Source organism: Mercenaria mercenaria, chromosome 3 (genome assembly GCF_021730395.1).
Source record: "Mercenaria mercenaria strain notata chromosome 3, MADL_Memer_1, whole genome shotgun sequence".
Taxonomy (NCBI): domain Eukaryota; kingdom Metazoa; phylum Mollusca; class Bivalvia; order Venerida; family Veneridae; genus Mercenaria; species Mercenaria mercenaria.
In genome coordinates, this window is record NC_069363.1 from 9,576,471 (window position 1) to 9,595,245 (window position 18,775).

General features: G+C 35.4%; 1 protein-coding gene across 1 annotated transcript in view; it reads right to left on the reverse strand.

Moving 5' to 3' along the window:
• Nucleotides 1-18,775, reverse strand: part of LOC123525473 (proteasome adapter and scaffold protein ECM29-like) — a 107,501-nt gene that overhangs the window by 62,153 nt on the left and 26,573 nt on the right. Inside the window, exons 4-10 of the mRNA XM_053537732.1 lie at nt 15,882-16,000; nt 15,131-15,280; nt 12,373-12,636; nt 10,177-10,218; nt 4,475-4,553; nt 3,215-3,331; nt 300-385 (exon numbers count right to left, since the gene is read on the reverse strand). Of these exons, the coding sequence (XP_053393707.1) occupies nt 300-385; nt 3,215-3,331; nt 4,475-4,553; nt 10,177-10,218; nt 12,373-12,636; nt 15,131-15,280; nt 15,882-16,000 (857 nt within the window). The remainder of the gene's footprint in view (nt 1-299; nt 386-3,214; nt 3,332-4,474; nt 4,554-10,176; nt 10,219-12,372; nt 12,637-15,130; nt 15,281-15,881; nt 16,001-18,775) is intronic.

Sequence of the window (18,775 nt, forward strand, 5' to 3'; positions counted from 1 at the left end):
AGCCCTACAGGCTACAATGAATTCAAGCCTTTGTAAACATTTAAAATTGATGATAGGAAATTTAAACTTTTAAGCTTAAGATTTGCTATCATTTTGCGGAATAAAATTGCCAAAATACTGACCATAATTATAGGACTGAAATAACTAAATCAATCAGTTCAGATCAAATTGTTAAAATTATAGCAAACTATGGAATGATGATATTGCAATCAAAGACTTGTTTTGTATATGTAACATAAAGTAAGTAGCTTGGAATTACAATTAGAAATATATTTTGTTATGTAACTAAAACAACTTACTATAGACACATATGGTGAATCAACTGTATGGCATACACCTTGAGCTTTGTGTTTGTGTTCTGTCCATACAAGCAATCAAATATCAGCTGTGGAAAGAATTAAAATGTTAAATGTATTATGCAATGTCTCCAGCAATGAGCCTTACGTAACATTTATATACCAACCTTATAGGGTACAGCTGGGAAAATACGGACGATTTTTGCAACCCAGTGTTGGACGTTTCATATCTTCCCACCACGCATTAACTCGGGTACAAGAACATTAAATATATATTCGGATATCTTTATGTTTGGTATTACCGTTTGGTTATAGTGTTCCATACACTCACAATATAGTAAAAAGCATGTTTTCAACCACAGTCAAAAACGGTATAACTCGGACGCGGTAGTAAAAATACGGACACAGAATCGGAAAAATTAGGACATCCTGATCGTGATAGGGAAAATACGGACGATCAATTCTTTTTTAAAAATACTGTTTAATAAATTCATATACTGTGGTGAAAAAAGGTTTGTAGGCTACTTACATTCAATTAATAAGGCTATATGAAATGGCCCGGCTACAAAGATTGTTCATTTAAAAACATGGATTCTTTCTTGAATTACAGTTGCAGTATTTAGATGCACTAAACATATATTCTCAAGTTACTTTTCGTTTTTGATGTTTTCGGCTTGTTTGTTTTAGATAATTTCTTTTCTAGCTTTAAACTTTTCTGTTCACATATACTTGTCAGAAATGGTTGATCTATATTATCTCTAGGTATAAGTATGTCATTTTTAAAGGAAGCCATATAACCTTTTTTCATTAAGCATTACAATGGTCACGTAGTACCGGTACAAAAGTCTGGACAAAACTGACTCTTCTTCGATTTTATATCTCTACAAAATCATAGTTTGAAATCTGGATGTACATAGTTCTAGATTTATATTCAGATAATGTTACATGCAAAATTGCAACCCCAACCCCCGCGGCCCCTCGTCTGGACACAGGTTCGAATTTGGGTTTTAGTAGGATTGGCCCTTCAATTAGGCTTTGTAGAGAAACCTCTGATATCAAAGCTGTGCCTGAACATTTTAAGAATGCACAACAATGGGTGCAATGCTGATCGTTATCATATGAATTGCTACTGCATGTTTACCAACAGTAACCTACTCCGTCAAAGTACAGTTGCCATGGTGATGCATCCCGACCGCATATACTGAATAAACAATGACCTTTGCTATCCTCATCATCAATTAACTTTTTGTAAGCACAAACATCTAGATCTGCAGAATCGACTGAATACAGACTTTTAGTTATTGGCCATGACTTGGCTCGCAATTATCATTATACGTATTTAAACGGACAAGACTAAAATTTACACTTGGTCAGATGTTTATCCCAGCATGCAAGCCTATAAGGGACCCATATGGGCTATATCTCAGGACAAATGTATCATACGAGTCCCATATGGGACCGATATTGTAATTACATGTATTTGCCCACATTGGACCCATATACAATGTTTCATTGATTTGATACACCAATGTATTCATTCTGAAGCCCATGTGGGACCCATGCCAATCCCGTTTGCAAATCCCATCTGGGTTTTATATAGAAGAAATAAGGGGCCCTTATGGGTCCCATAATATTTTATATTTTGCTAGCTGGGACAGGCCTAATTTCTTGCGATGTCTAATTCTGAGACATGTTTCTGGTTTCTAAAATTGCACGTCTGTATTTTCACTATAATGCAAATTTGATAGGAAAAATTTGGACAGTTTGTTTTTCTTTATTTTTGGTACTTTATAAGCTTAAAAATACAATTGTTAAAGAAATTAAACACTGAAAAATGATTTCGAACAATTTTATATAATGCTTAGATTGATGGTAAACCTGAAATAGATCTTTAAACCTGATCGGTGTAAATTGCTAGTGTGTCGATGTTTATACAAGAATGGAAAAAGAGCATTCGTAGTTGTCTTTGAGCACGTTCCCTGGTGTCATATTTATCAAAACGTCATTGTTTTTTTTATGGTGTGGACAGGGGGTGTCATTAATTGTTTTGCATATTTTCTTCATAACCTTATAAAGTAGAATACTTGACGATATCAGTTTCCCCTGTTGGTGTCCGTATTTATACCTATGTCCGTATTTTCCCGGATGTACCCTACTTTTAAAGCTTTCCAGTGTTTCTCTTATTATGAAAAAGTAGACAATATTTTTTTTTTGTATAACTTTGCTTCATACCCAAAATACGTTCATAGATACAGGAAGATATTTTACGAGGAATCAAAAACATTGTCTAATATGATTAGATTTGTTTGTCCATTAAACAAAGAAGGAAGTCAGGCATTGTATATTCTTTGATAAACAATGGTTAACTCTGACTGATGAGAGAATGTTATGATGCGAGTTATGAAGTAAACTGTACATGATGCCTAGTTCATTACAACTAGGATTAATCAAATTGACCATAAATGAACAATAATAAAATCTGTCAATAGATCCTTTGGAGGCATTGAACACAACCAAGCACCATAATAACAGACTCGGTTTGATTGAGCCTGCTCATGAGAGGTAATGAAATCTGCAAAGACCTTACGTCCCTAGCACTGGCTCAGTGGAATTCTATTACATTAAAAATGAACTTTCTCCATGATCCCAATAAACCATGTGAAGTCCTTGATTATTTAATAAACATTACATCACTGAAAATAATCAAAACCAAACTTTATATTGTTATATACATTTGAAACAATATGCTATTCATTACTTAGTAAATACCTTATTAATTTAAACCGACTCAAAAATATCATTCAATGTCTAAAGTAAATTTTATTAAAGTCAGGATATAAATATGTTATGGCCAACTAGTACAATTTAAAACTATGAAAAATATTAAATCAAATTACAGAAAACAAAAACACACATACCTGAATATTGAAAGGGAAGAAATTAGCCGATTCTCGAGCTTTCAATATGTAAGGTAAAATCTTCATCCTAATTCTTGTGCATGCTGGAACTCTCTTCATGTCAGGCCGAGTAGCAGGCTTCAATTTAGAACAGACAATATTCTATGTCAGTATGTCTTTGACACAGATTACAGTAAAACATCATTTAATTGCTCAGGTTTCATACCAAAAGAAAACTTCAGTTTTATGCATTGTAATGTTGAAAGAGGTAATGCTTTGCATAAAGAAGGTAGGACATTTTTAGAATGAAACAACTGTTCAGTTTTTTAAATATTCAGGGATTTGATTTTTTAAAAGTTCCTTTATATACGTGTACACTAACAGCAGACAGAACATGAAAGATCAATGAACTGTCATTCCCCTTGGAAGGCCATCAATTGTTAAAATATAAAGTTTAACATACATTTAGCTATAAAGTTGTCCTCTTCTGTACACATTCTGGGGCAATTACTGTCATACAAATAGGGCAAAATGGAAGATACTGGCTGTGAAGTGTTTAGTGGTAAACAGAAACACTCCCAGATAATATCAACTAGATATAGCATTGGACTGACTCAAATGAAAGTTTCTGATTAAATGGCTGCAACTTTATTGTAAACGTGCAGATTATGACTAGATTTGCTGAAAAGTATTCCCCAGTTAATACAAGACATATGTGAAGTTTGAAAGCATTTAGCAAAGTAGTTTTTAAGAAACCCCTTTTATGCAAAACACCATGACGACACAGATGAAAAGATTACAAGAAACACTCTCTAATTTGAGAACTTTCAAATACAGTATAATGGGTTATTTTTACTGCTGTAAAAGTTTACGGATTTGGGGTAAAAAAACATGCTTTTATTTTATACGATTTCAAAATTTACGAAATCACAATGTCAACCAATTTACTTCACTTTATGTGGCGAATTTATATGAAGCCAATATTTACGAATCTGATTTGGTCGTAAAAAATAGTAAAAATTAGCAGCAGATAAAAAATACCCGTTATACGGTAACAGAGCTGATAAAACAAGCTTCAATTTTGAGCTTCTCTCTAATTCTGAGAAAATATCTCAACATTAAGACAGAGACTTACATATTACCCAATAATACAGTGTTCTTTATGATACTTTGAAAAATCAGTGTGAAACCAGAATATAAATTGTAGAAATTTTCAGCTTTTGTATCTAAAAGTGCAAAATCGCTTGAACATTGTTTATCACCAATAAATTTCATTTATACCTGTCCTTTTACTTCTATTGTCCCCAGGATGATTCCAAACAGCTTATTCAAGATGGCAGGACTGTTGAAATCTACAGATCTGTAAGAAAAATATCAGAGAATCTGAAAGTACTAAAACAAACCTGACACACAGAGCTCCAAATGAAAATAGAAAATTCTACCATGTCTACAATTTTTTTACCTGTACATCATTATGATAATCTGTCATGTCCTTAATGATGACAATACAGTACCTAATGTTAAACATGAAATGTTCAGGAATAATGTATATTGTATATAATATTCATTCAAAAGAAACCAGAGCTATCACTAAAGGTTATATCCCCAGTTTGATATAGAGAAAGTAAAATGTAATCATGACCTTCAATCCAGTGACACAAGTTGTGAACTTTGCATGCTGTGAAAGTTTGAAGCAAATCAGGCTGATAGTGTGGGAAGAGTTGGACACACAAGATTTTTCTCTATATTCCATATAGCAAAAACTATCAAAGAGCCATAGCTGCAGCAAAAATAGTCACAGAAAATTTCTTCCTTTATGGTCATCTGCGCATCAAGCTTGTTCATCTGTGAAAGTTTGAAGAAAATCAGGCTAATAGTGTGGGAAGAGTTGGACACACAAAATTTTCTCTATATTCCATAAAGCAACAAGAGCTGTCGGAGGACAGCAACGCTCGACTATTCAACAAGCCTTGTCAACTGAATGAATACAAAAGTCGAAAAAGGGGCATAATTTTGTAAAAAAAAAAAATGGAGAGTGTGTGATGTTTCAATCCTATCCCATAAGTGGATACTGAAATACCAGCTTACATACAAAAACTTAACCAAAAACTGCAAAGCTGAAAAAGGGGCATAATTTTGAATAAATGCAGAGTAGAGTTATGGGACCTACACAGTGCATGTCAGATAATGACAGTGAACAAGTGTGTGAAGTTTCAATCCATTCCCATTAGTGGATACTGAGATACCAGTTTACATACAAAAATTAACAAAAAACTGCTAAGTCAGAAAAAGGGGCATAATTTTGAAAAAATGTAAAGTAGAGTTAATGGACCTACACAGTGCATGTCAGATCATGACAGTGAACAAATGTGTGAAGTTTCAATCCATTCCCATCAGTGGGTATTGAGATACCAGCTTACATACAAAACCGTAACCAAGAATTTCTAAGTCAAAAAAGGGACATAATTTTGTAAAAAAAGCAAAACAGAGTTATGGAACCTGTGCAACGTAGGTCAGTTTATCACAGTGAATAAGTGTGTGAAGTTTCAATCTATTCCCACAAGCGGTTACTGAGATACCAGCTTACATACAAAACCTTAACCAAGAATTTCTAAGTCAAAAAAGGGGCATAATTTTATAAAAAAGCAAAACAGAGTTATGGAACCTGTGCAATGTAGGTCAGTTTATCACAGTGAATAAGTGTGTGAAGTTTCAATCCATTCCCACAAGCGATTACTGAGATACCAGCTTACATACAAAACCTTAACCAAGAATTTCTAAGTCGAAAAAGGGGCATAATTTTGTACAAAGCAAAATAGAGTTATGGAACCTGTGCAATGTAGGTCAGTTTATCACAGCGAATAAGTGTGTGAAGTTTCAATCCATTTCCACAAGTGGTTACAGAGATACCAGCTTACATACAAAACCTTAACCAAATCGGGATGCGGACGCGGATGCAGATGCGAACGCATAGGTGAGTCCAACAGCTCGACTATTCAAAGAATAGTCGAGCTAAAAACTATCAAAAGACCCTAATTGGATCATATCAGGCTAATAGTGTGGGAGGAATTGGACATGCAAGATTTTGGGATGAACTGATGGCATATGGACAGCAGCAATGCTATAAGCCCCCACCCACACAAATGTGTGGGGGCATGAGAGAGAATGTTGTATTTGTTGAAGATAAACTCTATTTCAGTATGAGTGGTAGTACCAGGTCACATCATTTTAATTTTGTTCTAAGTCTGTAGCATCCACGACAAGAAACATTCCTCTTAGAAGATACACACCCTCTACATTTCTCCTAAATCCATAGCAAACATCCTGCGACAAGGAAATTTGGAAAACAGGAAATTACAAGAAATGAATATATTCTATGTTCATACCAAGAAAAGTAGCCATGTTATAACCAAAGCTGTTTTGACCATTTAAAGGGACTTTACTAGCCAGCATCATAGATTTGTATTGTTAGACAAGCAAACTTTTATTAGTTCTGAATTTTGTTTATAAAGACATTCTCTCAACAAGTTTTAATCTTTGAGATAGTATTATTTTTACTTCTCAAAACATTCCAGACAAAGTTGTTTAACTTTGGTCATATCCAATTTGTAAAACCTATTCTCAGAGTAAATGTTGCAACATAAAATCAAAAGTTCTCTCCTAAGTACAAAACAGTTGTACCTCCTTCCTTTCACTTGGAGTTACTAACCCTTATTGTATATGGTACACACTTTAAGAAATGTTTGTTAACCTTTACCCTGCTAAATTTCTAAATTTCTAAAATGAACTGGTCCATCATTCAATTTGGGCAATACCATTTATTATTTGAAGAGGGTGTTCACTGAAAACTTGCTGACTGAACAGCAAACAGTGCAGACCATGATCAGACTGCATGGATGACATTGGATGTGCAGGCTGATCTTGGTCTGCACTGGTCGCAAAGGTGGAATCACTTGCCGCAAGCAGGCTAAAGGTTATGGTACAGCATGAATGCTCCTTGAAAGGTGATTACACTCAGTATCTAAATGCTTGCTAATAGTTCTTTCAAGTACTAATATATTGAGTAGTATCTTTATGGTATAATATCTTTACAGAAAAACAATTTCTCTGTCAAAATATCATACCCACATCCTAATGGAATTTTAACAACTTCAGTATGTGCTAACTGTCATAGGCTATGAATCAATGATCTTTACAGAAAGACAGTTCATTAAACCCACCACTTTAAGGGATGGTAACAAATCCATTATTTTGATTAGTTTAAGAATCAATGACCTTAGCTATCACATTATTATGAAAACTAGCAGACATTTACAAAAGGTTGGCAACAGAAATCCAAAGTAAAATTCCCAGCCTGAATGGTGGTTTTCTCTGATCATTTTCCTTGCATACAACTCTACCTTACATCAAGTGTTTACATATGGCCTCTATCCCCTTAGGCTTGCCGAAGTTTGGTGGTTCTACCCAGGTGCCCCGTCTGTGCCTGAAAAAAAAAATGCTCGGAGGGGCACCTCCAATCTTTCTCCATCATGAAAATCACCATATGACCTATAAATGTGTCAGTGTGATGTTTAACCCAACAAAGAAATGGATCCCCTTACAGTTGATACTACATCTGGCAAGCTCTTTATTTCTTGACATGTTACATTAACAGGCCTGGGAGTCAGCTAATAACTGAAAATCTATATTCCTTGGCCTGAAATCTCCTTTTTCATTAGAGCTTTTAGAGAAATTATGGCAGTCTAAAGCCTGAAATCAAGACCAGTCCTGAAAAATCCCAGGTCTGATTAATCTAATGTTTTCATTTTTCATCTGTTTTTATTTTCACAGAACTACTAGAATGATAAAAGAACTAATAAAGTGTTTTAAGCATAACTTTAAGAAAAGAAACCATCAGTAGCCAATATTTTTTTACTAAAATTATGTAACATTCCGTGGGAGTTCCCTGATTTTTCCTGAATAATCAGTTTCCATGATATTTTCCTGCAGATTTTTTTTTCTGCTTTGTCCCTGTTCTGAATGTGTAGCCACGATGTGCATAAAACTATACCAATTTACATTGCAGAGTATGATCCTAATTTTCAAAGCATCTAAGTTTGTTTCTGTTAGGTTCAGGTCACACAAAAAAAAATTTAAATTCTTCTGGTGATTTTCCAGATTTAACAATGGGGGAAGACATCAAGTGATCCTCAAGACATTATTTCAGGCAAGGGCACAGAACCTTCAGCAAGACAGGTGGACTACATTCATACACAGTATAATTTACACTCTGCCCTGATTGAAGTTTGAACCCATAGTGGTGTGGGCAAGTGAATCAATGTCAGCCACCTTAACCACTGCACAACACAGGAAACTTAAAGCATCACAGAAAGCAAAGGCACCATCAATGGAACAAACCAAAATCCTAATAACTGTAACTGGAATGAGATTGGCAATGTCACTTAACACTCGAAGCAATCTTATGACGACGAGGTTCTACAGGCTGTAAGAGAGCCATGATGGTCCTCATATGGTCACTTGATTTTCACAGCTTGCTTGAACACTTTTGGTAGAGGGTCATGCAAGGAAAATTGTAATTATGTTTGAAATTGAGTTAGTGTTTCCTTACAAGGAAACGTTTAAAGGTGCCACTAAAACACTGGTGGGTAATGTAAAAAGGTGGATTATGGATGATGACACAGGATACGTAGAGACAATATCGAAAAACAGTAAAAAGGTTCTATTTGTGTCTTATCATTTTACTATATTTTTTGGTGTGTTCGGGAGGGGGGTGGTTATTTTGAGTCGGGGTGGCTAATATTGGTGGGGCGGTGGGGGAATGATGTGATACTAGGAGACAGTATCAAGAAACACAATACACATAATGTTGATGGTAATGTCGGCAGGGGTTGGGAGATATGTTACTAAGACACAGTATCAAGAAACCCAAGAAACTAAAATGTATTTTTTGCTTTTGCTGGGATGGGATGGGAGGGGCATAATGTGAGTGGAAGCTGGAAGGAATTTTGTTGATCATCACCCAAGGAACATTTGTGTGGAATTATTTTGAATTAGGAAGATCAGTTTCAGAGAAGATTATCTAAGTTTTCCATATATATAGCCATACACAGAGTTAGCCCCATCCTCTGCTTGCAACTGAATGAAACAGAACAATATGAATGAATTTGGTAGAGTGTAACTTAATGTAAATTGCAGTGAAATTATTTTAAAATTGGGCAAGCAGTTTGAGAGAAGATTTTTGAAGCATTCCATAAATCCATATAGGGAAAACAAGCCTCGCACCTTAAAGGCCATGTTTATTAACAAAACAAAATAATTTAAAGGAATTTGGGGGAGGGTTACTCAAGGAATATTGCTAAGAAATTATTTTGTGTCAATCCAGTGGTTTCAGAGGAGACCTTCAAAGTTTGACATAAAAGGAAAACTAAACCTGCATCCTGGTGGCTATGTTTTTCAACGAAAGTGAATAATCTGAAGGAATTTGGTAGAGGGTCACACTTTTCTACAAAATTAAAAGTTCCTGAGAAAAAAAATTAAATTTTAAAGCTTCTTCCTTTTGGTTGCCATGGTCTCCAAAACTCTGTACAGACTTATGCTTGAAGGAATCTGAAAGATGATCATAATTGACACATTCCTATTAAGTCTGGTTGAAATCGGCTTTAAGGTTTTGGAGAATATGTTGACTAAAACAAAATGCTGATAAGAATTGATAAGAAATGACTGATGGCAGATACAGGGCAGTCACAATAGCTCACTTTGAGCACTCTGTGCTTAGTTAAGCTGAGAGTCAAACCAGTGGTTAAAACCACCTGTAAACAGAGATCACAACATGTCACTGACCACTATTTCAGTTCAGATTTGAATATTTGAAGCGTAGCCTGTGGATTACAAATGCCTGCAGATAGAGACCACTTCTTGACTAGACCAAGTGTGGTTGTTTGATTTTACAGAAAAAAAAAGATTACAACAAATGAAAAACTTACGCTATAATTTTTTTCAGTTCCATATCTGCAGCTGTAGCAACACTGAAAAAAAAGAAGTTCTTCAATAATATATTTAAACAAGAGCACCGCCTTGCGGGTGCTGACGCTCATCTGATTTTTTTATATAATAAAAATATTGTCCTAGCCTAAGGGCCATCTTCTTCCAAAAAGCAGGATAGGGTTATGTTTCTTGATGTACAGCGTCCGCTTATGATGGTGAAAAACTGTTGCAAGTTTTAAAGCAATAGCTTTAATAGTTTATGAGAAAAGCTGACTTAAACATAATACTCAACCAAGAAAACTGATTTCCTAAGTCCAAAAGGGGCAATAATTATTGCAAAAAAGGAGGATGGAGTTATGTTTCTTGGTGTACAGGGTCAGCTAATGATGCTGAACAAGTGTTCCAAGTTTCAAAGCAATACCTTTGATAGTTTAGGAGAAAAGCTGACCTAAACATAAAACTTAACCAGGCAACGCCGATGCCGACACCGACGCCGATCAAGTGATGACAATAACTCATCATTTTTTTCCAAAAAATCAGATGAGCTAAAAACAATTCACAATTTATCCAATTTCACTCCCTTTTATTAAAGATTGTAATTCTTTATCGACACAACCTGTTCAGATACAAGTTAGTTTCTACAAAATATTTTAAACCTGACTGTACATGTACTCAACAAGAAGGTACTGTAACTCACAAATAATCTTGGGTTCCGCTCAAGTTTGTTTTCAAAGTTCAAGGTTTTGTTTGCTTGTTAGTCACGGTGATAGCGACACTGTCCAGCTATTAAAGGTGGCAAAACACCCTAGGGGTGTCTCCTAACATTATCTAAAGAGGAAGGGGCTCATTGGTAGGTCTACTGGCCTTTCTAGCCTCACATGATAACTAGTAACACTTACACTTATAACAGTGAGAGGAATAAGTGATTCAAAATGGTCAACCTCAACCAATCCGCTAGAGATTCCTGGTTTCTAGATTATAAAATTCAGTTAAGGGATCAGTTTTAGTATGCAACCTTACCACTGGTCAATTTCAAGACTGTTCTTAGAATCAACGATTCAGACACTAGAGTTCTGAGACTATAATCCTAATCTATAATCCTTGTTTTTCCCTAAAAGAAGACTTCAGACTGTAAGACAAGGCTATGAAGCTGGTTTGAACCTTAGGACCCAGTAGCCATAATTTTCCACGACACAGCTGATGTATACCTGAATTTGATTTCTTGCTTTATAATCTATTCAACAGATCATTCATAACTTAGATGTGTGTCCATAGAACACTGGACCCTCTACTCCAGTCACTGCAAGCATATTTTTGACTACGTCTTGCATTCTCATCTGCATTTCTTCGATGACACAGTTGTCATATTTTTGACAAAATCCTTTAATTGTCTTGATTAGTGAAATGACAAAAAAATCCCATTAAAAAATCAGGTATACAACTTCACATGATATGTAGCATTCAGATAAAGTTTCATGTCTCTAGATCAAATACTTGTTGAGATATGTGCAACAAAATCTTTTATGCATATTTAAGACAAAATCTGGGGATATAACTCTGATCTTGCTTGATGAATCCCAAACCAAAAAACTGCAGGTGCACAACTTCATATCCTATACTGTTTCATGGCTCTAGGTCAAATATGCAATCAAATATGTGTAACTCAAACCTTTAGGTACTTCTAGAATATTTTGGCTAAGTTAAGGGCCATAACTCTGGACTGGCTGAGTGAATTCAAAAACAAGTCAACAAGTGCACAACTTCACATGCTGAATAACATTCCTACAATTCTTCATGATCCTAGGTCAAATACTATTTGAGACACATAGACACGACATGTCAGAACTTTAAGCATAATTTTTAACCAAGTCTAGGACCATAACTGTGATCTTAAAGACAGAATTCACAAAGAACACAACCTCACCAGCTGAAAATAAATCCTATGATGTTTGATGACTTTAAGTCAAATACGTTTTGAGATCTGCACAAAATAGTTTCAGATGGATGGACAGACATAGGGTGCCTACCCCTCAAAATAATTTAAGGAACACAAAAATATAGAGATTTTTTTGGTGGTTCATGAAAGACTCTCTTTTACTGTCAAAGGTAATGTAAAACACAAAAAATACAGAAGTTGGATCCAAATTTTTTATATAATTTTCCATTCTAAAATACAATTTAGACAGAACACTGACCTATGTCTTGTATCCGCAGCTCCTATAATATAGTGGCATACCACGTCAGCTTCTGTGAACATGTCTGCACCGAGAAACCTAATTATACACAGCTTCACCTTCTCCAGCTGTTCTGGCTGGTATGGGTTATCTCCCATGACTCGCCGGAATGCTGACACTGACAAACCAGGTGGTGCAGTTGGCTGAGGAGTGCTTTCCCCTGCTGGAGCGGTGGCTGGTCGTCTAGCCTGAGCCGACTGAAGATCAGCTATCTTGGTGTGTGACCTGAAAATTAGTTTATATTAATTTATTTTAGGTCGATTGTGAAGCAAGTTCTACAATTTATATTAATCACTCTCTACACCTCATTCCTGATGGAATCCATCACCACGAGGGTATGAGAGGGTATGCCTATAATATAGTTTAACCAATGAGCATTATCAACTACAAATCTAAACTTGATGAAATTTGAAACAGAATGTACAAAATCTGAAAAATTTCATGCAAGAAATAATTATCAATAATATGTGGTCATATAACAAGAGATAACAGAATAATCTTGGTGCCCACCAATGTGCCATTTTTGAGTGTTCCAAATTTCAAGACTTATTGACTAGCTCAAGGTCAAATTTCATTTCCGTACACAACACTGTGCAATGTGGTCCAAATTCGAAAGCTGTAGCTTGAGAAATGTGACAGTAGGTCACTAGATCAATTTCAAGGACAAAGTTCTTTGTACACAAAACTATGCATGTGCATCAAGTTTGAAGGCTGTAGTTTGAGAAATTTGAAAGAAGGTCACTAGGTCAATCTTAAGGTCTAAGTTTATTTCGGTACACAAAACTATGCAAGTGGTCCAAATTTGAAGGCTGTAGCTTGAGAAATGTGAAAGTAGGTCACTAGGTCAAAATAAAGGTCAAATTACACTTCAGAACACAAATCTATGCATGTGGTCCAAATTTATAGCCTGTACCTTCAAAAATGTGAAAGTAGGTCACTAGGTCAATGTCAAGGTCAAAGTTTGTTTCGGTACACAATCCTATGCATGTGGTCTAAATTTGAAGCCTGTAGCTACAGAAATGTGAAAGTAGGTCACTAGGTCAATCTTAAGGTCAAAGTTCATTTCGGTACATAAAACTATGCAAGTGGTCCACATTTGAAAGCTGTAGCAGGAGAAATATGAAAGTAGGTCACTAGGTCAAAGTCAAGGTCAAATTTTATTTCAGAACACAGAACTATGCATGTGGTCCAAATTTGAAGCCTGTACCTTCAAAATTGTGAAAGTAGGTCACTAGGTCAATGTAAAGGTCAAAGTTTGTTTAGGTACACAAAACTATGCATGTGTCCAAATTTGAAGGCCGTAGCGTGAGAAATGTGAAAGTAGGTCACTAGGTCAAAATCAAGGTCAAAATCAAGGTCAAATTTCATTTCGGAACACAAAACTATGCATGTGGTCCAAATTTGAAGCCTGTACCTTCAAAAATGTGAAAGTAGGTAACTAGGTCAATGTCAAGGTCAAAGTTATTTTCAGTGCACAAAACTATGCATGTGGTCCAAATTTGAAGGCTGTAGCTACAGAAATGTGAAAGTAGGTCACTAGGTCAAAATCAAGGTCAACTCATGTCAAGGTTCATCTTGCCACTCAAAACCATACATGTGGTCCAAATTTGAATGTTGTAGGTTATTGACAAGAAGATTTTAAAAGTTTTTCCCTATATAAGTCTATGTAAACCATGTGACCCCCGGGACGGGGCCATATTTGACCCTAGGGGGATAATTTGAACAATCTTAGTAGAAGACCACTAGATGATGTCACATACAAAATATTAAAGCCCTAGGCCCTGTGGTTTTGAACAAGAGGTTTTTAAAAGTTTTTCCCTATATAAGTCTATATAAACCATGTGACCCCCGGGGCGGGGCCATATTAGACCCCAGGGAAATAATTTGAATCATCTTGGTAGAGGACCACTAGATGATGCTTCATACCAAATATCAAAGCCCTAGGCTCTGTGGTTTTGGAAAAGAAGATTTTCAAAGTTTTTCCCTATATAAATCTATGTAAATTATAGAAATAAACAAAGGGCCATAACTAACTAAAAAATTGTTGAACCAGTCTGATTTTCAGGGGGACACAACTAGGGTACCAATACATCATTCTGACAAAGTTTGGTCAAAATCCCCCTGGTAGTTTCTGAGGAGATGTGATAACGAGAAATTGTTAATGGACTGACGGACGGAAGGACGACAGACCAGGGACGCAGAGTGATTTGAATAGCCCACCATCTGATGATGGTGGACTAAAAAAGAACTTATCAGTAACATGTCCTTGTAGTCATATCAAAAGAACTGTTCTTTACTCAAAACTATAACTTGTTAAATATTTTCAGGTATTGATGCCTTTGTATATTTTCAATCATTAATATGCAGGGAGGGGGGTGATTTTTCACAGATCCACAAAATTAAAATCCAAACAAACAAAAAGGCTGAAATCCAGGAAATGGATGTTCTGGTGAAAACCATGAAATTTCTTGCCCACAACATTAAACTTTCAAAAACACTTGAAATAAAAACAATTCTTTACCTGAAGTAATGTAAAAAAATATCTACAATAAATACAAAAATTATGAAAATAAAACTTTGCTTAAATTTGGATTTTAAGGTGACTATTAAAATGTCAATAACTGTAAAATGAATACTTGCAACATAGGAAGATTAAAACATCACCAAACAGTTTTCAAGAATAGAATGCTTGAAAATATATATTGTAAGTGAACTTTACCCATATGGAACAATAAGCAGATCTAGCATATAGTCCAACAACAATTTAACTATGCTAGGGTTGTTGACAAAGCTGAACTTTTCCTTGCGTTTCTCTATGTTTTGTGGAAACTCTACTTTTTCTAATGCTGGCATTACTAACTGCAGGAAGCTGAAAAGTAATCTCTGCATTAAACTCCAAAAAAAAAAAAGAAAAGAAAAATTCCAGTAAATCTATAAGCAATCACTTATACAGAAATGACCTTTAACACTGCACAACATGTTATGAAATTAAATGACATATATAAAGTTAAATAATATACATGTATGACTCCTCAACTCTCATGGTTAAAAGTATAACCAATATATGACAAATGACTTGCTGAACAACCTTCATGATGAAAGATAAAGATACTTGCACATGCCAAAAAAATATGAGCCGCGCAGTCTGGTCAGGATCCATGCTGTTCGCTTTCAAAACCTATTGCAATTAGGGAAACCGTTAGCGAACAGCAAGGATCCTGACCAGACTGCGCAGATGCGCAGGCTGGTCTGGATCCATGCTGGTCGCAAACCCACTATGCTGGTTTTCTCATAGCACGGCTCATATATTAGTTTGTGCTGATGACTTACTGAACAACCCTCATAACCTTCCTCATACCAAAGATATCAAGACAAAAGATATATGACCCCAAACAAAACAAAAAGAATGTATGCTTTCCAAATGTTACACAAAATATACTTTCATAAATACATAATGCATATTAACTTACTTATCCTGATGACTTGTTGACCGACCCTCAAAACAACCAATTAAAGCTGGTAGTCTTTCTGCCTGTTCCTTTGGATCAAGTCTTGGATACCCCATTTTGATATAGATAACCGTGAAATTCTGGAAATAAAGAAAAATGAATTCTTTAATTTCCATTCATTTCTTCCATAAAAATCACCAGACCAGAAAATGCAGACACGCACAACTAGGTTTGGAAATTATCATTTTTGTGAAATTAGGTGAAAATCTGCTTGATGGTGTCGGAGTAGTAATGCAGACAAACTTTGCAACAGACAGACAGCATTTAATCAATATGTCTCTCCACTACATGTGGTAGACATAAAAATGAAATCTTGGACATATACAACATAGACATAAACAAGTACAGCAGAGACAATAATTCTGAACTTTCAATTCTTATAATGTTGATGGAGATAACAGATTACACACACATAAATTGCCAAGAGGAAAATGGGGCATAAATTTTTTAATAAAGCAATAATTACAACTCATATCATCACTCTGACAAGTGTGTTAAGTATAAGTCAATTCCTGTAGGTGGCAATTCTGTCTTTAGATGTATTTAAAACAAGAGGGCCATGATGCCCTACATTGCCCAACTGTGTGAACAATTTTGGTAAAGGGTCACACATGGAAAAATATTTGTGGAATCATTTTTAAAATTGGGCCAGTGTTTTCTGATAAAAATATTTTTTAAAGTATCCACTATATGCATATGAGAAACACTGTATACATATATAACAAGCGCTGTCGGAGGACAACAACGCTCGACTATTCAAGAGTCTTGTCAACTGAATGAATACGAAAGTCGAAAAAAGGGCATAATTTTATAAAAATGCAAAACAGTGTTATGGAACCTGCACAGTGCTTATCAGCTCATGACAGTAGACAAGTGTGTGAAGTTTCAATCTATTCCCATTAGTGGGTACTGAGATACCAGCTTACATATAAGAATTTAACCAAAAATTGCTAAGTTGAAAATGGGGCATAATTTTGTAAAAATGCAAAGCAGAGTTATGGGACCTGCACAGTGCATGTCAGATCATGACAGTCAACAAGTGTCTTAAGTTTCAATCCATTCCCATTAGTGGGTACTGAGATACCAGCTTACATACAAAAACTTTACCAAAAACTGCTAAGTCGAACAAGAGCTGTCCATAAGACAGCCAAGCTCGACTATTCGAAATATTGTCCCAGAAGCAGGAAAATATTACCCAAAAAGGTTAAATATCAAAAGAGTTTTAAGTTCAAAAGGGGGAATAATTTGACCAAAATGCATATCAGTTATGGGACTTGCTGCTATCAACTAGTTTTATAACCCCGAAGGCACATGTGAAGTTTCAAATCAATATCTGCATTAGTTTTGGAGATAATAACTTGCATGTAAAACTTTAACCAGAATTTTCTAAGTCTAAAAGGGGGCATAATTTGCTCAAAAAACATGTCAGAGTTATGGGACTTGATCCAGTGAGGTTGGTAATTGATCTAGAAAAAGAAAAAATAAGTTTCAAATCTATATGTCTTTTAGAAATAGCTGTATGTACTTGCACGCAAAACTTTAACCAGAATTTTCTAAGTCCAAAAGGGGGCATAATTTGGCTAAAATGAAGGTCAGAGTTATGGGACTTGCTGCTATCAACTAGATTTATAACCCCGAAGACACATGTGAAGTTTCAAATCAATATCTGCATTAGTTTTGGAGATAGTAACTTGCATGTAAAACTTTAACCAAAATTTTCTAAGTCTAAAAGGGGGCATAATTTGCTCAAAATACATGTCAGAGTTATGGGTCTTGACCCAGTGAGGTTGGTAATTGATCTAGAAAAAGAAAAAGTAAGTTTCAAATCTATATGCCTTTTAGAAATAGCTGTATGTACTTGCACGCAAAACTTTAACCAGAATTTTCTAAGTCCAAAAGGGGGCATAATTTGGCCAAAATCAAAAGTTAGAGTTATGGGACTTGCTGCTATCAACTAGTTTTATAACCCCGAAGACACATGTGAAGTTTCAAATCAATATCTGCATTAGTTTTGGAGATAGTAACTTGCATGTAAAACTTTAACCAAAATTTTCTAAGTCCAAAAGGGGGCATAATTTGCTCAAAATACATGTCAGTGTTATGGGACTTGACCCAGAGAGGTTGGTAATTGACCTAGAAAAAGAAAAAATAAGTTTCAAAGCTATATGCCTTTAATTGATGGCTGTATGTACTTGCATGCAAAAACTTAACCAAGGTGTGACGCCGACGCCGACGCCAGGGTGAGTAGAATAGCTAGACAATTCTATATACTATAAAACGGGGCATAATTTTGAAAATATGCAAAGTAGAGTAATGGGACCTGCACAGTGCATGTCAGGTCATGACAGTCAACAAGTGTCTTAAGTTTCAATCCATTCCCATTAGTGGATACTGAGATACTAGCTTACATACAAAACCTTAACCAAAAATTTCTAAGTCGAAAAAGGGGCATAATTTTGTAAATAAGCAAATTAGAGTTATGGAACCTGTGCAATGTAAATCATTTTATCACAGTGAATAAATGTGTGAAGTTTCAATCCGTTCCTACAAGTGGTTACTGAGATACCAGCTTACACACAAAAACTAAACCAAATCGGGACACAGACACGAACGTCAACACATGGGAGAGTCCAATAGCTGTACTATTCTATGAATAGTCGAGCTAAAAATTGACTACCACCTTCTAGTAGTGACCTTATTTGCGACAAACTGGAATAATGTTATCAAACTTGGTATAGGGTCAGCAAAGAATCATTTCTGTGATATTATTCATAGTAGATTTCACATAGACAAACATCATGACGAAGTTTCATATAAATTTGGCAGATCATTATCTAAGTCTGAACAAGATCAAA